This window comes from Ostrea edulis, chromosome 10 (assembly GCF_947568905.1).
Source record: "Ostrea edulis chromosome 10, xbOstEdul1.1, whole genome shotgun sequence".
NCBI lineage: Eukaryota > Metazoa > Mollusca > Bivalvia > Ostreida > Ostreidae > Ostrea > Ostrea edulis.
In genome coordinates, this window is record NC_079173.1 from 25127364 (window position 1) to 25155338 (window position 27975).

Genomic DNA, 27975 nt, shown 5'->3' on the forward strand with positions numbered 1-27975 from the left:
GAAAGAGAGAGGAAAGAACTAGGTTTTGGGTCATGGACAGAGGCAGGAAGATCAGCCCAGGATAGAAGTAAATGGAGAGGACTTGTTCATGGTACTATTCTCCACGAGGAGAGAAGGAATTAAGTCAAGTAAGTCATACATCAGACAGATATTCACGAAGTATTTTCTTCAATGTTTATCCACATATCCGAATAGTGAATTTACGGGAAATATCTCTCTCGTTGACTCAATCATACGTCATCAAGGGCACAATTGTGTACAAAACACAGAGTTCTTAAAATACGGAACATTTTCCTTGTCCGGAACTCGAGCAAAAACATCCATAGACTTCAACTTCAGATGCGATCCCTGTCGTCAGGACAGAATAGGAAACTCTACTGTTCATCCCAAGATTACCCTGATTAAAAAGGGATTTCACACTGCCTGTCATCCTGCTTTCATCTGCTTCGACCGTCAGCTGGAGGGAGTATCGGGGTAGTACAATGGCCATATCGTTATTAGGAGTAGTGACAAAAACGGGATCGACGTTCCGAGTAGTAACAGGAATGAGATCGACGTGCTGAGTAGTGACCGAAATGAGATCGACGTGCTGAGTAGTGAGCGAAATGAGATCGACGTCCTAAGTAGTTACAAGATTACTTATACTACAGTATCGTTTAGTGTTAATCAGATGTTTGGATTCAATTGGTTGAAACACGACACTGGTAAATAATTAACCTAGCCAATCCAGTAGGAGTATTATTTTACCACGAATATGACATTTTCAAAGAAAATACACAGCAATAGTCTAATATACTTTGTTTCCGAATTCCTACATTTTGAACTTACTTCCCTTACACCGGAAGTTGTTCATGTGGGTGTGCATATCGAAGCGGTCCTAAGCTTCAGATAAATAGTATTAACAGAGTATGGTAAAGCTTAAGGTGCCAAATTCTTTATTCTAATGCGTTTTCTGGTTCACAATAGGGTTTCAATACCCTTTGCTTGTCGTAAGAGATGGCTAAATAGGAGGTCCTTCGGATGAAAACTTAGGTTCCGTGTCACAACAGGTGTGGCACAATAATGATTCCTCCTTGCTCAAAAACCGTAATCACTGAGCATAGCCTAAGTTTTGCAGCCCTTCACTGACAATCGAGACGTCTCCATATGATTGAAAGATTTTTGGGAGGGACATCAAACAATATTCAATAAATCAATTTACTGCTTTTTAACAGGTTCTATTATACCTATGATGAAAAATGTACATTTCGTCAAATTGTAGGATTGGGGAAGGAATGTTAAAGTCGATTTCTGTCCAAGTTATGATACAATAAACAATCAACAAAATAAATTCGTAAATTATTTTCTTTTCTATTTTTCAAGTATCCTAGATAATGCTTCCATGTACATTTTGCCTGATTTTATTACGGTGTGGAATTGATTCCTACTCAGTCCGTCACATTAAGAAACATTTTGAAGATGTATAACCTTTGTTAATAATTATTGAATATAGGGGGATTTTTCATATGAAAAGTTTTGGAACGGTGAATTCTGTATAGGGTGGCAATGTGTAACAGTTTCGTTTACAATATCGCTCACTTTCTGAGCAGCATTCTGGATTTGATGAGATAGTTTGGATAATCTCCATTCCACCAAATAAAATTTCCAGTTCTGAATTCACCGTTGAGATTAAGATGGAAACAGATTCTGTACCACCACGCCCCTCTCCAATAAATCGCACATGATCCTGTTACGTCTTCATCGTTGTCCATATCGAATGTGGAAAACATCATGTTGTCATGGCAATAGTCACATCGTCCACCTAGACTGTCAGCTGCAAGTATGCATTGAAACATGACCACTAAGTTAAATCATGTTGAAACGCACAGAAAAAGATGGGATCTTATAAACATAGTGTATGAGAAAGACATTTCATTTATCAAAATGGGATTTAAATCACATATCGTAAATCTGGTTATTTTTGCTGTCGATTAATTTGTAGCGTTTTTGCAAGTCAGTTGGATTCGCAAAAATATTTTTTTTAAAAATAATGTTTCACACGTTTTTAAATATGTTTTGACATAAATTCGCAAAAATAAGAAACACAAAAATAAATATATAGGCTTTTTACTCAAATTCACAAAAATAAATCGACGCAAAAATATCCAGATTTACGGTACAACTCATTCAGATAATTTTCCAATCAAGGGATATCAACCATAATGATCTATACAGTTCATCATAATGGTAACCATGTCTGTATAATTGTATTTATGAAAATCTTAAAACTATTACAACACTTTATCGAAGGGATATGTTGTTAAATTGACTTGCTAAACTGTTTCGATTTTGTTTGCCCATCCCAAAAGACATTCCATACATGATACACTATTGGCTTTGATTTATTTAGTTAAACAATCATATTGTATCGCTTTATGTTCTATTTCTGTTCATATATAAACAATCCATGAGATCTGAGTGTTTTCGCAATCCACATGTCTACGACATTGTTGACGTTCATGTTTACAATTTATGGATTGAACATTTCTTTGAATTATTTCATGTTATATTCAAATCTGAAATGAACAATTATGTGTGCCTTAAGATTATCAATTAACTCGAGATTAAGGGTAAACTATCCTGTTAGGAGCGGCCAAGCGATGAAAGCCTGACATACGAGCAATGTGGTCAATTACTAATAAATGGATCAAAAATGGTTTCTGTTACATGTAGCATCCTTTGCAGAGGTACGAACGCATAATTATGCAAAGACTGTTTTGAATGTGTCCATGCAGATTAGTTTTCCCAGTGCAAATGTAAACACAAAATATTTTTTGGCTGAGCTATCAATTAAAACTGGCCAAGTTTTGAAATCTGCCACTTCCGATTTGAATTGATCACTAGTTCATTTTATGTACTTATTAAAAAAAAAAACGTTTTCTTTGGATTTTCAGATGATTCATCATCAACTTCATTGATACAACTATTTTCTTTAAATGTATTTTTATTTTATTTTAGGCATAACCTAAAAAATCTTTTGAAGTGAAAGGTTACAAAAAATGAATATTTGTTTCATTTTTCTGATTGCCTGCTACTTATATGTTAGACCCGGTCTTTATCAAGTAGCAATGTATTCATACTCTCATCATTTACAATTACAGCCCGTTCAAGTGGAAGTTCCTCTCACTATAATTTGTAATGGTTTCAGAGAAATACATGGGAAATGTAAAATTAATATACAACTATATATAGAAGCATTTTTGCATTGTTCATTTCCTGAAAATAATTCCGTAACGGCCTTGTTGGTACAAAAAATGTACATTGACGGTAATTATCATATTTTGTATAAAATTTGTATTTTAAACATTTTCAATACCAGTCCTTTAGTAATTTGTAAAGTATGTAATAAAGGACCATTTCAAAGTAGCATTGTGTTACTTAATTCTGTTCAATAAAATTTGAAGTGAATAGAAATTTTAAAAGGACAAACAAAACAAAACCCCACTGAAATTGCTTATGTACATAGAAATAACTGAGAATACTTACGTATATTTCCATGGTATGCTGAACTGTCTACATGCAGTCTATAATTTTGTTGGGAACCCTCTACAGTGATGTTTGTATACTCTGCATGATACAGGTGACCTCCTTCATCTTCCATTTCAATCCGTAATTTATTGTGACCAGAATCGGTCAACAAATGAATGTTATCATTACCTGTAAATGACAAAATCCGATATCAAACTGTGCTACCCAACGGTGTCTGAGCGATATGATCTGTAAAACTTATCTGTATGACTTTTTGATATTTTAAAAAAACTCGATCATTTATCAATTTCTTTATTTGAAGATTGTTTATATTTAGATTTATATAGTTTTGTCTGGGACACGAACGCTCTTAGCGAGAACGAAACTCTTCTTATCAGGAGAGGAACATTTTGATATTATACAATGGTTTTCTTCGAGATTGGAACGCTTTGGTCCAAGATGGGAACAAACGATTTGGCCTCGATTTCAATTTCTACATTTCGAACACTTTCGGTACTTCATATTCATACATAGACAATGCGGGAAAGAGAGATATTACTTGCCAAAATAAAGGTTTAATTTCCTTAATGTATACAATTATTCGTGCCTTACATTTTACATGAGGATATTTACATTTTTGTAATGTAATCAATAGAAAACAATTTCATATTAAAAAAATGAAAATCGAATTGCTTCATTTCAGGCTAGGTCCCAATGCAATATTATACAATGTAACATTATCACCTTTTACTCACAATGTTATGATTTGTTTTACATTACTAAATGCATTGGTAATTTTATAGAGGAATTCAGTTTGTACATATACTACATTTATTTGTTGTAACCTTAAATCAAGGGTTCATATTGCTATACAAATGTATATTACAGTTTCCGTTAAACCGTTTCAAATTTTGATCATATGCACATTCAGAATAAATGTACCCAAAATGAATATATCAATACATGTAATTTAATAATAATTAAAGATTATAATTTGAAAACCGATGATAATATTAATTTTCAATAAAATGATCCCGTGGGGATTCGTGTTGGAATAGGTCTACATTAGCCCTTGCTTGTCGTAAGAGGCGACTACGGGGGGGGGGGGGGGTGTCCTTCGGATGAGACCGCAAAAACCAAGGTCCCGTATCACAGCAGGTGTGGCATGATAAAGATCCTATCTGTTGAAAGACCATAAGCGCCGAGCAAAGACCTAAATTTTGCACCCCTTCACCGGAAATGGTGACGTCTCCACATGAGTGAAAAATTCTCGAGCGGGACGTTAAATAATATACAATCAACCAATTAACACAAATGATTTATTTTGCGTTTAAACCTGCATTGTTTGAATATCATGGTGACTGATCATGTTGATTGATGGTACGTGTAGCTACCCATTCAATACACGTACATTGAAAAGACTTTGAAGACACCTGCCAAATTTAAAAAGGGATATCAAAGAAGCCTGAGATGGGGGACCTAGACGGTGGACTCCATGTCCGTAACTTGTACCTGTGCATCGTCCCAGACACTAGTACATGTAACCCGTTACTACAGCACCTCTTAGTGTCTCGATCACTTCATACATTCTTTTGAAGATGACACAGCATAATTTGATATTCTAACGAGCACTTCATCTTAATTTGCCAACATTTTCACCATTTTGAAACATGTCTAATTTATATTAGTCGAAGAGTTATGCGCACATAAATCAGATCTCATATTTTAACATTTTGTTTGTTTTGAAATCCCTTATCGACAAAATATCCGCACTGGACGAACATTTTTCTTCTCATCAACAGTAATATTATCATTATTTCTTTTTTTATTCATTGGCTTCAAAATGAAGATTGTTGTGGGGATCCGGGTTAGAATAGGTCCTCCGTACCCCTTGCTTGTCGAAAGAGGCGAATAAATTGGCGGTCCTTCGGATGAGATCGTAAAACCCGAAACTCTGTGTCACAGCAGATGTGGCACGATAAAAATCCCTCCCTGCTTAAAAGGCGTAAGTGTCAGTCTCCATCAGCTTATATGAGTGAAACATTCTCGAGCGGGACGTTTACTTTTTTTTTTGTACAATTAATCAATCCAAATGAATAATCCATTTTTACACATTTTCATCCTCAGTAAGCCGACCATCTTGTAAATTTGCATCTTTCCCCAAAATAGAAATATGCTCTGCCATGTCATGATCAACTGATAATTTATCTGCGAACTGTTATGGATTTGAACTACAGAACCTTCCATTCTTGTAGAACTTTCAAAAATTGTGTCGAATCAAGAACGATATTCTTCTTCCATCTCGACTATAGGCAATGTTGACCTACATGTACAATAATAGACTGGCGGACGAGTTCCGAATGGCCATGCGAGAACGAACGCTTTGAGGGAACAAACGATTTTAGATGAGAACGGAACGGTTTGATATGGGAACGGAAAGGATCTTATCGAGAACGGAACTGTTCGAATGGTGTAGTTGTACGCTTCAGGGGTTTTATCAATTGTATGCCGTTCTTTACATACTGGTGTTGACTATGGATTTCTCCATATATTTATTAAGGACTCATGGCGGGTCTCACCGGTCTACAGAGGATGCTTACTTTTCCTAGACATCTGACCCCACTTCTGGTGAGTCCTAGATTTCGTGTTTGTCCTACTCTTAATTTTGTATTCTTTAAAGGAGCTATGGAATTGATTCCTGTTCGTTATCTTCACCTTTGAACTGCATATGCAACACAATAGATCCCCATGCAGAGCTCATAATTTTTGACAGACCTAGCCCGCCTCAATAGACAAAGGAACGTGCAGCTCAATCGGGTACTGCATGGCCTCGTTCCGGAAAGAATACGCTATGGATGGTGGGAAATCACAGTAACTCTGTCAGCTCCAGGTAAAATAATTTAAGCTATAAAAGGTGAAGCAGACCTTCAAAATTCCATTCGATGCGTTTTGCATGCATATACATTGGCATTTTACTTGCATAATCATAACATATTCTGAATATTTACGTAATCATTATAATCTATGATATCTATAATCTCTACAGCCCAGTAGCTAAGTACTTCGTTACTAGCTTGAAAATACGGATGTATATTTAATTGCTGTTATAAAATTTGGAAATTCATTTCAAAATTAAGGATTATCTCCCTCATGCATAGCTCTTATCCTTGGAGGAATTTGGCTCCACTTGTTTGGCACGCTTTTTTGGCTATATTTAGATCTAAAACTTCATAGTTATTTCGGATTTCAAACATTTCGGTTGAGCATCACTGAAGAGACATTATTTGTCGAAATGCGCATCTGGTGCATCAAAATTGGTACCGTATAAGTTTTACATCAAACATTTCAGTTTTCATTGATTTTACGTGTAGTTATATATTTTCGTACAAAGTCAACGAAAGGGTTAGTTTGAATAAAAGGTGAAAATAACGAACATTGGTAAATTTCATAACTCCTAGAGAGTTGGGGGAAAACGGACCCCTGGATATACCAGAGGTTGGATCAGGTGCCTAGAAGGAGTAAATATCCCGCAGTGAATCCTATATCTTGATCCGATAAACGTATACAATCAAGTCTAAATGGTGAATTGTGTATTCTTATTATTACTTATTTATTCTTTTTAAGACAAACAGAATCAAAACAGGTTTTGTTTTATTATCAAAGGCATCAAGTGTATTTTCTGAAACACCATTTTTTCTGTACTAATTTAAGAATCAATATGATATACTTTTTGGCTTGATATTTGTTTTTATATTTACAAGATGGAGAATTATGGTGAATATGCATTTTCCATGTACATTTTTGAGATCACAGTTGGTCAAATTCAAGACAAAAAAATTGGGGGGGGGGGGGGGGGGATCACAATTGCAACTATGCAGCGAAATTCCGAAGCAGTCAGACTAACTGTATATGTAATGAGTACTATATTCTTCCGATTCCATGAATTAACTACCAATTGTTTGGAAACAATGTAAATACATTCTGATGTGATCTTAGAATATAATTAGGTTTTTGTACGGATGGCACACATTCCATTATCAGTTTTAAAGATAAACTAACAATCTTTTTTGATGATTTATCCCAGCATTTTGTCAAACCAAAGACTTTTGATGTAGACATAGATTCTTCTCTTGTCAGGTGCACGGTATTGGAAAAGGAAATTATGATTTCCGGGTAAAAAACATATATGGAAATATTTACTAGCCTACGGTCTTCATCGTGAGTGCTAAGTGTAGGTCAAATTGTTTATTGCCCTTCACCTGAAGCTTGTGACGTTTTTACATTAGGGAATGTAAAACAAACGAGAAACCGAAACTAATAAAGATAATTATACATCCAATCGCATTATACCTAGCCATAGTTCTGAGGTAGTGCATCCAAAACCATCAGTGTATTGTTGCCAATTCCTGTAGAAGTTGACTGATCCATCAAATCGGCGCTGGATAACCTGCCAATAAAACATATCGTGTATTATGTAAGAATGAAAACATCTAACGCAATAAACAGTATATCCCGTGGAGATTCGGGTTAGAATAAGTCCTCAGATCATTATCACCTGAATATGGTATTTCAATCTCTTAAATGATTCAATACGTACACAAGAGCTTGTTCTACGTATGATCAGTTTTTAAATCGAGGCAGGTTACTGACAAAGAAGTTGATTTTACAAGGCTTTCACCACCCTCGTTTAAAGTCAGCATTTCGCAAAATTTACGGTCGTTATAATGAATTAACTTGCTTATACAACATATAATTTGGTCAATTGTTGTCTGACGCGTTTTATACCGATTGATAGCCCGTTTTTGGTACACTGATTTTGATTACGGATTGTTCCGTTTATCTGATTAAAATATAGGACTATATGTAGCAATATTCCATTATCACCTGCATATGGTGTTTATATATCTCAACTGATTCGATACGCAAGAGCTTGTTCTGCGTATGGTCAGTTTTTAAATCGAGGCAAGCTACTGTCAAACAAGTTGATGATACAAGGGTTTCAACAGTCTCGTTTAAAGTCAGCATTTTGCAAATCATATGGTCATTATAACGATCAAGTTTGCAAGTATAACCTATCATTGGGTCAAATGCTGTTTGACGTGTTTCATACCGATTGTTAGACCGTTCTTGGGCCACTGATTTTGACTACGAAAAACTTCGTTTACCTGATCAGGATATAGGGCTCACGGCGGGTGTGAGCGGTCGACATGGGATGCTTACTCCTCCTAGGCACATGATCCCACCTCCGGTGTGTCCAGGGGTTCGTGTTTACCCAAATATCTATTTTGTATTGCTTATAGCAGTTATGAGATTGATCATTGTATCTTCACCTATCATCTCAACCAATCCTTCAGAGTAATAGTCTTTCTGAAACCATTATGAACGGAAGGTCATGAAACTCAAGTGTTTGATTTTGTCGTATTAGCTTAAGTGAAAGACTAAATATCAGAAAAGTATATCCTGAAATGGTTCATCAAAACAGGATATCTTAATATATAAATGAAATGTGTTGGAAGCAAACCCACAAGTAATTATCCTTTATGAATACCAGATTGAAAATATTAGTCACTCCATCTGGTGCATCAATTGGTACAGTATAAGGTTTACATGCATACTTACGGTCCAAGAGTAGTTTCTTTCAAACGCACAAACGACTTTGGTAAGTTTTCCTAAGATATCGATGACATATTCCCCAGAGACAGCTGATTGGAGATATACACAGTCACAATCACCGCAGCCTGTGTAAAAAAACCCACACATTTTCATATACACGTGATAGAGAGGAAAAATTAACCTTTATACAACATCAATGTGAATTGTAGTAATTTATTTCTTATAAAACCATAATAATAGTCGAAACCAATCACCATTTGAAATAATTAAAAATCTTTCAAGTTACTGAAAATCATAGGCACCCTGATCACAATTCTGGTATGTCGTAAATATATATATATATATATATACATATATATATATATATATATATATATATATATATATATATATATGAACTTGATTACTATCTTCAAACTTCATTCTTATAAATGGTTTGAATTTAACATAGGTCCTCTAGTACAACTTTACCTACGTATTGGTGATTTCATAACAATATTTTTATTGTTGCTTTATATGCAAATGCGATTAATTTTATTTCGTGGGAACGAAATTAATTTCAAAGGAAGGAGTTTTGTTTTGAGAGAACGAATTTTATGTCATAGGAACGAATCTTATTTCGTTTTAACAAATTGTATTTCTGTGGAAAAATATCACCTACTTGTCCTAAATCAGCCATCATAGAATTTACATTCAATTTCATATAAAATATGCTTAATTCCAGGAAAACGTTTTCCCTAAGCTGACATTCGTTTCATAAAGTCAAAGTTAATTCCCAGCTTATTGTATCGTCCACAATTAACACGTTTCTATCAGCCCGATATCGAAATGACAACAGGTGATAATTAAGGAAGGTTTATCATTAACGCACACTGGAGGTTCACATACGTATGAACTTTTATGTCATTCCTCAAAAGCAATTAATTATTCCATCTTTAAAAATGAACCAAATTTTGAATTTTATTTAGATGAACTCCATAAAAATAAAAGAGAAATACTCTGTAGATTTAGAGCATCAAATGTTAGATTACCTGTAGAGACAGGACGATGGTTAAACATTCCAAGAAATGAAAGAGTATGCACTTTATGTAATAATAATGATTTGGCTGATGAATTCCATTATTTATTTAAATGTACTGATGAAACTATTAAGAAATCAAGATTAGAAAACTTAGATAGATATTATACAAATAGACCAGATAGGTATAAATCTAAACAGCTTCTTAATTGTAAAAATGTTATTGTACTTAAACGATTATGCAAATTTTTAATGGTTATAAGGGAGAGGGCCAATCGTAACTACTCAGCTATTTCCGTAACCACAAATGACCTCGTATGTGGATCGATGCCATCAGTGTTGGTTGCTATGCACGCATAAACGTAACTATGACGTCATAGTCGTACGTTACACTATGAAACGGGAGCTTTCAAATGCATCGAGATATCATACATATCTAAGATATTGTACCACTATCAATTTCCACTTATATGTTTATGTATTATAGTGAAGTAGACGTTAATGATACCAAAACTGAATTTGTGGTGAAAATCTAAATAACACATTATACAGGGATTCGGTTCTGGTCTTTTAACCTCATCCACGGGCGCGCTTCCGGCGAAGAAATGCATTGATTTGGTGCAATTCTTGCGCCGATCCACGTCCGAGTCTTCTTACCGATTACGGAAAAGGACGAGCACGTGATCCGATTGGGAGAGGACATGTCCTCCATTTTAATTGCATGCCATGTACAATATTTATAGGTTATAGACTTTGTATGGGAAAATATGACGACCGAGTTTTTTGGCGCGTAGACGGACCGAGCTTGCGAGGTCCGTTCGCGACAAAAAACGAGGTCGTCATATTTCCCATACAAAGTCTATAACCTTTTTATTATATACTTTCAATTTCATTTAGAAACTAACAATAATTTTATTTTTAACAATAACTTTATCGGTTTAACTGAGTAAAAGATGAAAAACACGAAAAATTTGAAAATTAACGGCGTAGAAATTTGATTGTGACGTAATGTTTGCGGGCCGGAATGTTTCCGGGCATATATCGTGTGATATATGCCCGCAAACTTTTAAAGAAAAAAGAAGAGATGAAATTGAAAGTATATAATAATGTATTATATATTACGAATTACTTCTCTACAATACACATGTTGTATTTATTTGAGAATAAATAATTATGTTAGATCGATAGTGGTCAGCTATATATTGTTTAATTTATGATTTATCTTAAATATTTCATTTATATATCTTGTAAATAAATTCAATGCCTATATCACATTCAAATACAATTAAAATGGTAGACATGTAAATTGACTTCCTACTGAAGTGCGTGGGTATATGTGTATTTCACTCTTAATTGAGAGGAATTATTCGTTGTATTATTGTTTATCGTCTCTCGAGAGAATTTTGAACTCATATGGAGGCGTCTAATTGAGAAAGATACGAATACCACAGACACCCATACAGATCAGGAGCGATCCGGTGCAATACAGACGATATATATGCAATGATCATAAGAGTTTATAGCATGATATACATGTATTTCTGTAATGTTTTCAGTCACTAATCTAATCCAGAAAAGATGCATGCAGTTGAAATAAGTATTCACGTAGAAATAAAACAAACTTGTCTAGCGATTTAATCAAACAATAAAATGTCTTACTTAGTCGTTGCATTGGGTTATGAAGGTAACAATCATTGCAGAAAAAAATATGCGGGTTATGAATTTTTTTTCCTGCAATGCTAGATAGCTTCATCACCTGATGAAACAACAACAAAAAAGACATTATTGTTTTAAAATATAAACTAGATTTAAGTTCTAAAATATCATATGGCTGACCCATTCGCTACGTTAAACGGAACAACCAATGCACCCTTTGACCTTGATGAGGCTCCATATTTGATAATGATTACACAGACAGGTGGTACTTAAAAACCGGATCGAACTAGTTTGCAACAAACATGCATTTATTGTCGCAGATGAAAGCAATGTCAATTTCAATAGAAATGCAAGAGAAAACATAAGGTGAATGTAAATATTTCTTAGCAATATAAGACCTACATGAAGTTATTGTTCAGGACCTTTCATAAATTTTATATTACATTTTTTTCTTTAGTTCTTTTGCATTGATAGGAGAATGGCCCCGATGTACCGGGTGTTTTTATTGCAGAAGTTATCAATGGTCTGAACAGTGGAATAGAATATAAGAAAAATTGAAATATTGACATTGAACACAATTCTAAAGCTGAGGGGCTAGATGTAAAACTTATACGGTACCAATTTTGATGCACCAGATGCGCATTTCGACAAATAATGTCTCTTCAGTGATACTCAACCGAAATGTTTGAAATCCGAAATAACTATGAAGTTTTAGATCTAAATATAGCCAAAAACAGCGTGCCAAACAAGTGGAGCCAAATTCGCCCAAGGATAAGAGCTATGCATGAGGGAGATAATCCTTAATTTTGAAATGAATTTCTAAATTTTATAACAGCAATTAAATATACATCCGTATTTTCAAGCTAGTAACGAAGTACTTAGCTACTGGGCTGTAGAGACCCTCGATATCAATAAATAACTTATGTTTGCATCCGGGAACTTGTCACTCATGGAGTCACCGTAGAGACGGTATCGTTCCAACAAAGTTTAACCTATCAATGTTGAAACAGCAAGGATTCTGTATCTTGTGTATTACAGATCAAAACACACTTGTGTGCTACAGGCTTACTACAACAATCTCGTTTAAAGTCAGCATTTCGCAAATTTTGTTTGGCAATACCACCTATAACTGGGTTTAATGCTGTCTGACGTATACCGATTGTTAGGCCATTATTGGTACACTGATTTTGACTACGGATGGCTCCATTTGCCTGATCGGGGTGTGGGGCTCGCGGAGGGTGTGGCAATTATAGTTGGAACACACATCTACAAGACTTCTGTAGATCTTTACAAAAACAGATGGACAGTCTATCATTCAAAGTTTTATTCACATGAAGACAAATACAGGTATCTCAGTCAGTTCCTATTTAACTTTGTGGGTCGTTGTTTTTTCCTTAATTGCTCTACTCTCGATGTAATGACATCTCCGTTTTAATGTCAAAATCACCGAGGAAAAAATGTTGACATTATAATGGAGGAAGATTATAGTTCTGCTATTTCATTACAAACTTTATAGTGCTTAGATATAGACTTATCCTTTATAAAATCCACTTTTTGTTCTTATTCTGTAGACGAACTATTATTTGTAATTGATTGATTGAATATTGTTTAACGTCCGTCTCGAGAATCTTTCATTCATATGGAGATGTCACCATTGCCGGTGAAGGCCTGTAAAATTTAGACCTATCCTCGGCGCTTATGTCTTTTGAGTAGGGAGGGATCCTTATCGTGCCACACTTGCTGTGACACGGGACCTCAGTTTTTGTGGTCTCATCCGAAGGACCGCCCCATTTTGTCGCCACTTACGACAAGCAAGGGTTACTGTGGACCTATTCTAACCTGGATGCCCATGAGATTTATTTGTAATTGATCGATTAAATAAGAAAAGTTTACAATCTCTCCTTCTGTATTTAGCAAGCCAGAAGTAATAAAAGAATGAGATAAGTTACATGTGAAATATGAAAGGGTTCCACCTGACAACGCTTGTAAAAATGCAGTTGTTTGTAAACCTCATTATCATCATTGTATTTCAATTAAACTTGCCTTTAAGGGGCATGTACACGATTTGAACTAAAACTTTTCAATCTTTAATTTCCAATTTTTAATGTTTATATCGCTTAACTATGTCATTTCTAATGGTCAGCAACAATTTGAATGTCAGTTGTTGATTTACAAATGAGATCAGGATATATGGCTCACTGCGGGTGTGACCGGTACATGTACATGTACGTTTTAGCGAATTCAAGATTTAGATCAATCAGAGCAGATGAACTCTTTGGTGTAATGGTGATTTAACACTTCTTCTTTGTGTGTCATGAATGAATAGAGATTTGAGCTTAGCCATGACTATAAAGTGTTCTTATTTTAAACACCAAAGGCGATAGAATATGAAGACAGCGAAAGTAAGTAAAGTATATAAGAACATTGAATGGGATTGACTACGGATAACTCCGTTTACCTGATCAGGATATAGGGCTCAAGGCGGGTGTGACCGGTCGACAGGGAATGCTTACTCTTCCTAGGCACCTGATCCCACTTCTGGTGTGTCCAGGGGTCCGTGTTTGCCCAACTATCTATTTTGTATTGCTTATAGGAGTTATGAGATTGATCACAGTTCGTTATATTCACCTTTTATTGTGTATTCAGAAAGGAAAACTATTTTTTTTTTTTTTTATATAAAACTACAGAAATGATAATCTACATACCAAAACTTGCTTGTGAATCTGTGACAAGAAATGGATTGCTTCTATCGTCACATGGTAGTCCGGTAGTCATTTCGTCAACAGATGCAGCAGTAAAGCTAGCGGACTCTGTACTCAATAATGGATTTACATAAACTGTACTCGTTTGTCGAGCAAGATCGTAGGAAGTTGTCTGAGTAACATCCTTAATAGACGTCAATAAAGCAACATCATCTGTAGTTGTCATAAAAGCAACATCATCTGTAGTTGTCATAAGAGCAACATCATCTGTAGTTGTCATAAGAGCAACATCGTCTGTAGTTGTCATAATGGCAACTTCTGTAGATGTCAGCTGAGCAACTTTCTCTGGTGCTCCCTGCAAATGAAATAAGACGCACAGACAACAAACAATAATAATGCAACAAAATTTATAATGCACAATCAAATTGCTTATGATTAAGATTTGCTTGATGCTTTTTGGTTTCAATTTCTTGTAATATTTTGAAAATTAACGTTATGCTCGACATTTATCATCAATTATTAGTTCATCTTCTTGATAAATTCTTGTAGTATTTCCGATGTATAAAACGTTTGCAATGCATGACAATTGACTACATATTTTTACTTGACACAACCAATAACTATCAAAAACTCTTTATCAGACCTGGTAATTATCCCCAAGTTGTTGGTGGGGGGGGGGGGGGGGTTGAGAAAAAAGAATGGATGCTAGTGAATTATACATTTATCTGAAATGTCATAAAAAGTTCTACATTATTGAAAAAACGTCGAGGATGACGTAAAAATCTGAATCCTTTCGTCTGAAAAATATCACCATTTTGTACCAAGGGTTCAATGCAAGGTGAAGATAACGAACAGTGATCAATACTTTAGGTTCCTTGGGAACTTCAAAAACTGCAAGTATAATTGATAATATATAGTTTCTAATGCATTTTCATTTGTCCTTTGTGATAATTGTGTGTTTTTTTAACGTCCTTCTCGATAATGTTTATGGAGACGTCACAATTGCCGGTAAAGTGCTCCAAATATAGGCCTATGTTCGGCATTTACGGCCATTCAGTAGGGAGTGGTGTTTATCGTGCCACACCTGCTTTGACACGGGCCTCCGTTTTCACGGTCTCGCCGGAATGACTGTTCCCATTTATTCGCTTCTTACGACAAGCGAGGGGTACTGAGGATCTATTCTAACCCACGGGAACCTTGTGATGAAACTGAGATATCGTTCAAAAGCAGCAATTTGCAAATTCTTTGGTCGTTATCAGGATCTAATTTGCAAATAAAAGCTACCACTTGGCTGAATGCTGTATGACGTGTTTCATGCCAATTGTTCGACTGTTCTTTGCATACTAATTTTGACTAAGGATTACTCTGTTTACGTGATCAAGATGGATGTAACAGGTCTAAAGGGGATGCACACTCCACCTAGGCACTTGATCCCACCTCTGATATGACTAGGGATCCGCTTTTGCCCTTCTCGTAAGGCTACATCCTTTATAAGATTTATCAGTTCGATTACTGTTCGTTAACTTCACTTGTTCTAACGCATATCTATAATGTAACAATAACATCTTACATTATGACCTCATTAGACTCCTCATATACAGTGAAACATCTCCAAACCGGTCCCTCAGAAAACCGGTTCTCTCTGAATATCGGCCGATTTTTAAAGTCCTGGCAGAAATCTTAACACATTTCCTTACAAGGAAAGTCTTACAAAACCGACCACCCCTGAAATCCAGACATCGGCCACTTTGTAAAGTACATTCTAGGCGAATTGATGTTTTCGAGGGTTTTGACAGTCTCGTTTAAAATCAGCATTTCACCAATTCTATGCTCATAATAACAATCTAATTTACAGACCCTGAAACATGCTATTACATCACTTGCATGCATGTAACGTTACGAAACGATTTTTGCACCGAACGGTTGACGGTTTGCACGGAGGGGTCAACGATTTGCACGGAACGCTTTGCAAGAAACTCTGTCCGCTCTGTGAACGATTTGCACAGAACGCTTTGCAAAAAACGCTGCCCGCTTTGTGAACGGTTTGCTCGAAACGGTAGTCTTGGCTTGCACACTTTAATTGTTCAGCATTATTTGGTCCTTCTTGGGATGGTTAAGGAAAAATTGAATTCAATACATACAATATATTCTTAATATTAAAAGAAAGGTTAAGAAAGAAACGATATTATTGTATCTCAGTATGAGAATTCTATGCAACGCGTAATCTGATTGGTCTAGACAATCACGTGTCAGGGATGATAAAACTTCATATATCCCTCTCGAACATCATATCCCCCATCATATTTACGCCTTGGGCAGCCTCGTGCATTTTCCATAAATTTAACGTCAAGGTAGACGAAGTGTATTGTGACGTCACAATATGTCCGAATCATTCTACTTTCATAGTTCGTAAAGCACAAAATATGATGATACGCAGTTGAATCGCATGGTTTTGGTTGGTACAAAAATCAGCAAGTAAATCCGCATTCAAGGAGAATGGAAATTTACAAACTGGTTATCATATCACTATATTTCGTTGTTTGTTCCTTCTGATATGTTGACGGCGCGGTGTTACCATTAGGACGATTTCAGCTACATACAATGTATAAATGAGCAAACTCCCAATTCCAAATGCACGTTTGTAGTCTTGCTTTGTTTTGGTATAATAAACAATTTATTGCATGATAGTGAGGGAGATGTGAAGATTTATTCACCCAAGAAAAATCATATTCCACTCAGGCGTTAACCTCGGGGAATATGATTTTTCTTGGGTGAATAAATCTTCATGTTTTGTCTATACAGTTGTTATCGATTAATCTAAAGTGAGAAGCTCGTAAGTTGTAAGAACTTGTGTTTAAACCTGTTGTATATTATATATGCAATAAAATATGTTCAAACCAAATCTTCATATCTCCCTCACTGTCATGCAATAAATGTATATGATCCATTCTAAAATAATTATTCATGTCCGACGTAATAAACTGTCCCTTTTAATCATCAATAAATGTACCAAAAAAGGGAGAAAAATAAATTAAAGCTTCATTACAGGTAGCAAGATACATCGGTATAAAGGAATGGATCTTTATTAATTTCGAAAATAAAAGGACAAAATGCAAACATTGTATCGTCTTGGAATTATAATTATTCGACTGCATTACTATTGATTCTATGTTCTATTGAATTAATCCAATCAAATGATCGCGTCTGTTTCGTCATCTTTGCACATGTAGCCTAATTGGGTGCTGTTAAAATACAGCCCTGTTTATTCCTGGACACATTAAAGGAAAAAAAATTAGCCTATTCTCAAAGACAGATACTGAATAAAGATTTACATTAAAATAAAATTAAAACAAAATATCTCGTCAAGCAGGACTGAAACATATTCTCGGGGGTGGGGGGTTTACACTTAAATGCATACAGATAATATATACAAGGCAGTCCGCAAGACCTTGTCACGCTGGGTAGGAAGGAACAAAAGTTAAAAAGAAACAATTCAAACAAATTACATAAATAATAACGAATAGCTAGTCATTAAAGCACACTACATTATGTGTACCTACCGGGATCAAATTCTGATGTACTTATTACATGGATCACGCATCTGCTGGTTCAGTGTGATTTTTTCTTCAGTATGGGGAATACCCAAAACGATTCTTAGTTTTGTGATCCAAGATGTTATTGAAAATTACAACTGTCCTCCGATACGATAGAATTTCAATTGTAATTATATTTCTTGAAGCAATTTTAAGCCAGATTAATTTGTTTTGAAAATATGTCTATCAATTTTGACCATGATATTACTTTTTGGCATTGTTGTAATTGTCTAAATAATTCTAAAGAAAAGTATTTGCATATCACATATTTGTTTTTGAGGGGGAAATATTATAAACATATCTTTTGTTATGTCGCTACTGCCCCGGCTGAATTACACACCTTACGCGGGAAGGCAAAAACAGTTGTTTATTTCAAATACGCGGATTAGCCGACCACTATTGTGATAAAAAAAAAACATACCTTGAAATTCGCCTAGAGTATCCAAGTTCTACAAAGGCCATTGATTCAGCCAGATAGTTCTAATAATCAATTTTGATGAAAATAATCTTAATAACTTAAAATGGGCAAAGAAGTCTCAAGAGAGAGAGAGAGAGAGAGAGAGAGAGAGAGAGAGAGAGACTACCGGGGGTATTCAAATTGCTTTGAGGGATATGAATGTATTGGGTTTTGCTCAGTCTGGTGGTTTTAACATCATGATGTTGAAATTATCTGTCCAAAGTCCATGGAATGTGTTGCAAGGTTTGTAAGTTTCTAGGGGCGTGGCTTGAACGGAAATGGGCGTGACGTGATCTTGCACGGAACACCGAACGGTCTGCACGAAACACTTAACTGTTTGCACGGACTGAGGAACGGTGGACACGGAACGAAAAGGAACGCTTTGGAGATGTAGTAGCACGCTTCGAGGTGAAAGGTGAAGATAACGAACAGTGATCAGTCTCATAACTCCTACAAGCAATACAAAATATATAGTTGGGCAAACACGGACCCCTGGACACACCAGAGGTGAGATCAGGTGCCTAGGAGGAGTAAGCATCCTCTGTCGACCGGTCACACCCGCCGTGAACCCTATATCCTGTTCATAACTGAGTTATCCGCAGTCAAAATCAGAGTGCCAGGAACGGCTTAACAAACGGTATGAAACACGTCAAACAGCATTTGACCCAATGATAGGTTGTATTGACGAACTAGATCGTTATAACGACCATAGAATTTGCGAAATGCTGACTTCAATGGAGACTGTTGAAACCCCTGTACCATCAACTTGTTTGGCAGTAGCCTACCTCGATTTAAAAACTGACTATACGCAGAACAACTCTTGCACATCGAAACAGTTGAGATATATAAACACCATATGCAGGTGATAATGGAATATTGCTACATAAATATGGGAAATTGACGATGGAGCAGCTGAAATCATACCGTTTGTCATACAGTTGAGTTGTCAGTTTGCCGTTAATGTCTACTTTCAATAAAATATCTAAGTATGAAGCAGAAGTGGACGATTCTGTGGTGTCCTTTATTTCGAGCTCACAGGGATATATCAAATCGACATATTAATGAAAGTTATTATTGTTAATAGACAAAACGTCATCGATATATCGAAATATCGAATTAAAGACCACAGCGAGAGATTTCTTCTTCTCACGTAGAAGTTTTTGAATAATTTCTGCTTCATATGAATATAGAAACAGGTCAGCTAACAAAGGAGCACGCCTGAGGTCTAAACCAATACAACCTGTGATTGAGCCTCATACTGTCTGTAGTGATCAGGTCTTCAAACAGTCTGTTGGAATTGCCATGAGCACGAATGGTGCTCCTTTGTTAGTTGACCTCTTTTATATTCAACTTATCTGGTATTTATATCTCTCAACTAACACAATACGCAAGAGCGTATTTTGTATTTGATTAGATTTTAAATCGAGGCAGGCTACTGACAAAGAAGATGATGTCACAGGGATTTCAACAGTCTCGTTTAAAGTGAGCATATCGCAAATTCTATGTTCGTTATAACAATCTAGTTTGCCAATACAACTTATCATTGGGTCAAATGCTGTCTGACATGTTTCATACCAATTGTTAGACCGTTCTTGGGACTCTGATTTTGACTACGGATAACTCCGTTTATTGGATGAAGACAGAGGGTTCATGGCGGGGGTGATCGGTCAACATGGTAGGCTTACTCCTCCTAGGCATCCGATTCCACCTCTGGTATGTCCAGGGGTGCTTGTCTGCCAAACGTTTTATTTTGTATTCCTTATCTTTGTTCGTTCGTTCGCTATCTTCACTTCTCACAAGAAAGTAGATTTTTAGATTTACACTTCAAAGCTGAAATTACATTGAAGCTTATTCTGTTTTTGAAAGTTATGGAGTGTCTGGTTTGTATGAAATGACAAGTTGCACATCGCGGGTCCTTGCATTTGGAGTCTGATTTTTCGGAGTTTGATGTAAATTTGGCTTAAGGAAGTTAGCCTCTGAGCTTTAGAATACAACTGCGCAGGATGCTACAACTAAGTATTCCCTGGTTCAATATTGATCCCATTGGTGCAAATATATTACACATCTATTGCTGAATGCTATCCAGTTGAAATTTTCTGTGTCAATTCAAACTTTGAAAGGGTTTGACAGGGACTATATTTTGTGGCGGAAGGATTCACTAATCAAAAAGTTCTAATTCTGCATGATATTACAGTTTCTGTTTCTTCCAATGTATCATCTATTTTATACCCCTATACGTGTATTTCAGTTTTATAATTTATGATACAGGTAGTTGAGACTTGGAACTAGTTCAAATGTTGTAATTTATTAATTTGGTTGATATATTTTTCCAAACAGAACACCGATTCTTAAAACAGTTTTAATTAATTTACTCGAAATTTTGTATAAAATTCAGTATTTTCGCCAATAATTCAAAAATTTGATCTCCAACGCCAACTTTCTTTAGTTGCATTTTAAATTGGAAGACCAGACCTTGAAAAGTATGTAAAATTTTAGAAATTAACATTACTCCTAATATGTCCTTTTAAACTCTTAATTTTGATATCATGTAGTTTTTCGTATATCAAGGGCAAAAAGGTCATTATGCAAGGTGAAGATAACGAACAGTGATCAATCTCATAACTCCTACAGCCAAAACAAAATAGATAGTTGGGCAAACACGGACCCCTGGACACACCAGAGGTGGTATCAGGTGCCTAGGAGGAGTAAGCATCCCCTGTTGACCGGTCACACCCGCCGTGAGCCCCATATCCTGATCAGGTAAACGGAGTTATCCGCAGTCAAAATCAGTGCGCCAAGAACGGCTTAACAATCGGTATGAAACACGCCAGACAGCATTTGACCCAATGCGAGGTTGTTATTATTTATTTATTTATTATTTATTTCCTTTATTAGTATTAATTTCTTTTTTCATCTGTAGTGTTAAAGGACATGATTATGTATCTAATAGCGAGCGCAGCGAGCCAGCGCGGAGTGCTAGCTCGTACTGCGAGCTCTAATGACTAGAGCGCGGGAAATAATCCGAGCTAAATCTCAACCTCTAACAAGAATTTTTTTTACGCCAATCCCAGAAGTCCCTCGTACAAAATGGCGGATGGTTCGATTCGTAAAATAATAATAATAAAAAATCTTTGAAGTATTCCAAACCTTTCTTATTTGAAAGGAAAGGATGACAAACATATTCTTCTCCCTTTCTTTTTAAAATATTGTCTAAAGAAATGTAAACAGTCACGTCACAACTACCAGGCTACGTCACAACACGCTCGTTGCATTTCCCGCTAAACTGGTTCCTACATTGGCGAGAAGAGCAAGACAGTAATCCTACGTATTGACAGTGAACCAGATCAGTTTTCCTTGTTTTCAATATAATTTTTTTGAAAATATATTCAGATATGCTGCGCTCGCCCCAACGGTCACACCGTAATCATATCATTTGTAATGATTAATTTGTGTTGATTATGTTGTGTTGACACCAACAGACAAATCAAGTTTAACTGAATAAATTTTAAGTGCAAATCGGTCATGTTTAGAACACTATAGCTCAATAACAAGCGTTGCGACCTCAGTTTTTCTTTTTAATTTCAAAATCCTCCTTCAATGTAGAAATCATAAATACACTTCCCAAAAAATTGACATTACTCCAAATTTCAGGTGTGAACCCCTCTAAATGAGATTTTTTTTTAAATATGGTGGTTGACGCCTACTGTGGAATACTCTAAATGTGTAAGACTCTTAAGTGCGATGGTTTGTTAACGTTACGGACGCCAAAGTGCGATGGCCACGCCAAAGTCCGATGGTGCAGAGTTCAGAAACGTTTGTGACGTCACGTCATTGTGACGTCATTCTTAACGTCTTTTAAAATAAAACCGAAGAAATGCAACATGGACGACAGCAACAACAAGGTTTACACTGTTGAGGATGGTGAGAACGGCGAAGTACATTTGTTGTCGAACTATCTACTTCGCTCAAACATTCTTTAATCCATGATCATTTACTACATAGAACACGCATTAAATTCCTGGAGGTATGCTATAATACAAAACATTCTATACGATTGCGCGTTGGGAAATTTTGTGTTTAATAACACGAGATGGTAATGAAATAAGTTCTTATTCTTATTTTTTGTACATGGATTTTGCACTGATATTTTGGTGAAACAACACACGGTTAGTTCAGTCTGTACCAAAACACCGTGTCGTTTACAAACCAATGAATTTCGGCATGTCACACCAACGCACTTTGGCATGTTAGACCATTGCACTTTGGCGTGTCACATCATCGGGGTTTGGCGTGACCATCGCACTTTGGAGTCCCATCGAACTTTGGAGTCCTACATAGTTGTGGACTGAATATTTGTTATTGTTGAAGAATTGGGAGGAACTGTTTGGCTGACGCAAACATGTTGTGATTTCTCCGGTTGTGTAAGAAGAAATGGATTTTTTGTTGTTGATTTCGTCATGCTGTCGAATAAATCGTGATTCTGCGGTGGGAGTTTCTTTGGACTTTTGCATAGCTGTTTCAAAATATTGTGGTGCATAATTTTGTCCACATAGAAATATCTTAAAGTTCAGATAATCTTGTTTTTGTGATCCTTATGTAAACTTATGCGGTACCAATTTTGATGCATCAGATGCGCATTTCGACAAATAATGTCTCTTCAGTGATGCTCAACCGACATGTTTGAAATCCGAAATAACTATGAAGTTTCAGAGCTAAATATAGCCAAAAACAGCGTGACAAAAAAGTGGAGCCAAATTCGTATTGTGCAAATTCTGTGGGCCATGTTGAAGGGGATATTTGGTTTGATATTAGATGAAAAACACGAGTTAAACATCAAATATTGATAGGAATCTGTTTTCCCGTAGTAGACATCTATTCTGATTTTCAGCCCTTCCTATAAAATCAGGATGTCTAAAAATGGTCATTCATTTTCGTTGGTTGTATACTAGTTATCTCATTAGAAGGTATTAAATATATAAAGCAAAATGACATTTTAATAGTAAAAATGTCAAATGTATTATATTGTAGCCATTAGCGTAGCTAGGTATGAAATAATTGTAAGCTGGGGGATTGGGTTGATTCCCCCCAGAAGCTTAGCATATTTATCAATCACTTTGGCAAGAATATTTCATTCTGGTAATAGCTTTCAATATCTCAAAAATTATGTTACAATTGTACAGAGCAACGTCTATAAGGTGTAATAGGATAACAGGAAGCTTTGAATTTTTGGTTTGTTTTTTTCTTTCCACACGAATACTTTTCAGAATTTATCTGTTCCCTGAAATTTTTTTTGGAAATGAGCTACTCAACATTGACACAATATCTTCGTTTCTACATTTGGCAACTGAAATAAAAGTTTCACTCATTTGAAGACCTTTTTCACGAGACTTGAATAAGACAATACAATTTAGATATTGCGTACCACAAGTCAAATGTTGACGACAAACAAGTTACATGTATTTCTATTGACAAATAAATGGGATCCCCATCGTTTTGTAAATATGTGTCAAGAAAAGGGGCTTCAACCGATCATGACTTGAACAACAACAACATTGACTTAGGTATTCAGAGTCGGAAAAGGTGTGCTGTTTCATTCAATAGTTCTCATCACGTTTTTGTTAGGAGCCTTGTAAACGACTGTGATCATTTGACTACTTTAATAAAACGTCATTTGGGGCAGCCGGGACATAGCAAGTGTCTTGAAATGAGTAAAACTTTTATTTCAGTTACTAAAGACAGAAGCGAAGATGTGTCAATGTTGAGTGACTCATTTCAAAACAAAATCTCACGAAACAGAAATATTCTGAAAAACATTTTGAAGACAACAAAACAAAGGCTGGCTGTGGTCCTATTATACTTTATAGAGCTTGTTCTGTACAATTACAATATCATTTTTCAGGTATCAAAACTAGTACCAGAATATGAAATATTCTTGTCACCGTAATTTAAATAATATGCTAAGCTTCTGGGGGAGGGGTGAAATACTCTTGAAAAGAGTGAAACGTTTATTACAAAATTTCAAGAAACAGAAATATTCTGAAACGTTTTTTAAAGACAAATAAACAAAGGCTGGCTGTGGTCCTATTATACTTTATAGAGCTTGTTGTGTTCAATTACAATATCATTTTTCAGGTATCAAAACTATTACCATAATAGGAAATATTCTTGCCACCGTAATTGAAAAATATGCCAAGCTTCTTCTGGGGGGCTATCGCCCCCAGATCCCCTACTTGCAATTATTTCATTCCTAATGATACCACTACCAACATAGTGATACATTTGACCTTTTTACTGTTAAAACGTCATTTTACTTACTACTTGTTCAATGGGTTCTAATGTGATAATTTCCTTCACGATAGCATCTAATTCATAATGGAAAGCAACAAAAATTAATGACCATTTTTAGCCATCCTGATTTTAAAGGAGAGGTTCAAAATCATAACAGATCTATACCACAAGGAAACAGATTCCCATCAATATTGGACTTTTAACTCATGTCTTCTATCTTACACCCGCCGGTAAGTGAAAAAGTTTCCCAGTTTACTTTCGGAAGGTCGGTGGTCTCTTCCCTAAACCTTTCATCAGAAATTGATCACAAATATTCCTTGAGACAGTGACATTCGGACCAAGGTCATTTTTGAAAGGTCAAGGTCACTCTGAAAATGTACCTTACATAAGTAAAAAGTTCTTTATTTCAACAGTTTTTGAACAGGTATTGATCATACATCACTCAAATAAGTAATAAGCAATTGACTTTCAGACAAAGGTCACTCAAGGTCATTTTGTAAAGGTCAAGTTTACTCAGATAACATACCTTACATATGAAAATACTTTATATCCACCGTATTTCAACAGTTATTTTTTTTTGGACCAAACTCTCTTAAGGTCATTTTGGAAAGGTCAAGGTCACTCAGGACATGTCTTTTACAAGGAAAAAATTCCTTATTTCAACAGTTTTGTGTGGTGTGTCCAAGGGTTCGTGTTTGCCCAACTATCTATTTTGTATTGCTTATAGGAGTTATGAGATTGATCACTGTTCGTTATCTTCACCTTTTTGAACAGGTATTGATTATATATCACAAACGTAAGTAATACGGAAGCGGCTTTCAAACAAAGGTCACTCAAGTTCATTTTGTAAAGGTCAACTTCACTCAACATACCTTAAATATGAAAAAGAAACCTTCATTTCAACAATATTTCAACAGTTATTGATCATTGTGCGAGTCATTCGTCATATGAAGTAGTTCATTGGTTAGATGCATTTCGGAGAGCATCCATAGTTTTACTGATATTCTTGTTTGTTTTAATTATTGGATTTATGAGATTGATTACTGTTCGTATTTTCACTTTTTCCTTTTTATTGTACTTATAAGGTGTAAGTCTGTAATTAAAATTGCAAAGAAAACCTAAAAATCATGATATTCCATACCCACTGATATAGTTAAAGGGGCATGTTTTTTGTTTACATATAGATTGTTTTATAGAAAATAGCCTGTTTAAAACAAAACGAGATGTGCTAAGCACTAGAAACTATTTGATTGTGTTCATAATTAACTTGGAAATTGACAAATCTGCATTAAACGAACCTTTACTAGTGTATCAAACCTATAATATGTAAAGAAAAACATGGTACGAGCCTTGTTTACATTACAAAGAATTGTGAGCTCTTTATCTCCCATAGACCTCGACAACTGACGTTGAAATTTTTGCTGAACACTGGAAATACTTTAGTGAAGCATTCTAAACATTAAAAATGGAATTGAGGAAGTTACAAACAAAATTATAGGGTTTCGTCTTCAAAGGTTTGCCTAATATTGTTTTATGAGAGCCAAAAATGTCTCATGGAGGAAACTTTGAGATGGTCCCTTGGTCTTTCTAAACAGGGGCATGTTGATTTTATTTCATTATATTGTCAAATATATCTAAGACTTTCACATATATTGAAAAGATTGAAAACTCTAGGGCAAAAATATATATATATAAAAAATATTAAAAAGTTCTTTATTGTAGGAGAAAATCCCATTAGGTCCCATAATAAAGGTTGTCGATACTTTGAGTCGACCCCTACACAATACTGTACGGACAAAGGCAATTTTTATTTTCTTAATAAAATGTTGAAAGTACAACTCATCAATGATACAAATTTGATAAAAATCTCTAGGGCAGAAATAACTGTATTCGGCCCCCTTAATTAAAATTGGTCGTTTTTATCCGCTACTGCTTTTTGTAAGAAACAGCAAGAAGCAGTGACGGATTTAAACAGCTATAATTTTGAATTAGATTAACATAGATCAGTGGTCACGTGTGTTAATAACTCTACCGCAAGTGTTGCAGAGTTATGGGTCAACGAACAAAATTACATGGTAAGATGAAAAGACACGTGGCCCGCGAGAATTTAATAATTTGTCTCGAGGCTTTCTCACGTGGGAAGTAGAAATGGAGGGTATGCATTCAATGTAATTACACAATCTCTGAACTGTGATCTCATAAATATAAAAAATCTTGCAAACCGTATTTGATCTAACATGAATAACGGGTTTCAATAAAATAAAACATAATGCACGAACCATTAAATAATGCTCACAGGTACTGGAAACTTCTGTGATGTTGTTCGGAGCACCAGGATCATCATATAATCTACAGCGCAGATCCTGTTCATGATAACAAACGGAAAAAGTGGAACACGTCCTGGTTTCCAGACAACGTGCTGAACACGTCATTGAGGCAGGGGTTCTCGCGTGTTTTAAGCTGTATTCCTTTAAAGTTTTCACATTTTCAGAAGGCGAGGAAACTATTTTCCGAAATGTTGCATTCCGAATCTGAGATTTAATCATTGTTGATGAAGATAAAATAAACATTATACATACAACACATTGCATTTTCCAAGTTTGTCGCGTGTATTATTCTGAATGTTTTCGTCGATGACAGGTATTGGTTTGATATCCTCAGCTGATTAAGATAATCTGTAGATAAATATTGAAAAGTATCTTGTATTCGATAAAATGTACCTATAATGGAAAATAAATAGCATCATGTTAAATAAAATTCAAAGAATCTAGTGAAAAATTGCTATTTTACAGACTATTGCAAGCAGATTAATCAACTGTAGAAATGTAGCTCTCTGGGGATTTTTTTTTTTTTGATAACTGTAGAGCTACGGGTCCAGCCATATTAAAAACGTTTGATTTATAGCACATTTTTACTGCCCACGATTGAGGTCATATCGCTGTATCATTGTTTCACAGCCTCAAACTTTCAGCCCGAAAAACAGTTACTCCGTTTACCTGATCAAGATATAGGGCCCAATGTGAGTATGACCGGTCGAGGAGTCCTTGTTTGCCCAACCCTCTATTTTGTATTGCTTATAGGAGTTATGAGATTGATCACTGTTCATTATCTTCACTTTTCATAGTTACATAAACATACGAA

At 35.5% G+C, this 27975-nt stretch overlaps 1 protein-coding gene across 1 annotated transcript; it reads right to left on the reverse strand.

Moving 5' to 3' along the window:
* Positions 1 to 1330: 1330 nt before the first annotated feature.
* On the reverse strand, positions 1331 to 27682 carry LOC125665619 (techylectin-5B-like). The gene is made up of 6 exons (XM_048898359.2): positions 27114 to 27682; positions 14500 to 14851; positions 9127 to 9245; positions 7858 to 7954; positions 3526 to 3696; positions 1331 to 1813 (listed from the first exon to the last, which is right to left on the reverse strand). Exons 1-6 carry the CDS (start codon positions 27423 to 27425, stop codon positions 1575 to 1577), a joined length of 1290 nt encoding a protein of 429 aa, XP_048754316.2. The 5' UTR covers positions 27426 to 27682; the 3' UTR covers positions 1331 to 1574.
* Between the last annotated feature and the right edge of the window lie 293 nt (positions 27683 to 27975).

Excerpts from the sequence above, each read along its gene's own strand:
- LOC125665619 (XM_048898359.2), bottom strand. The coding sequence starts at position 27,425 with ATGCAATGTGTTGTATGTATAATGTTTATTTTATCTTCATCAACAATG. Across the intron at positions 9,246-14,499 it reads AGATTCACAAGCAAGTTTTG|GCTGCGGTGATTGTGACTGT; the intron begins GTATGTAGATTA and ends TTTTTTACACAG. Across the intron at positions 3,697-7,857 it reads TACCTCAGAACTATGGCTAG|GTAATGATAACATTCATTTG; the intron begins GTATAATGCGAT and ends TGTCATTTACAG.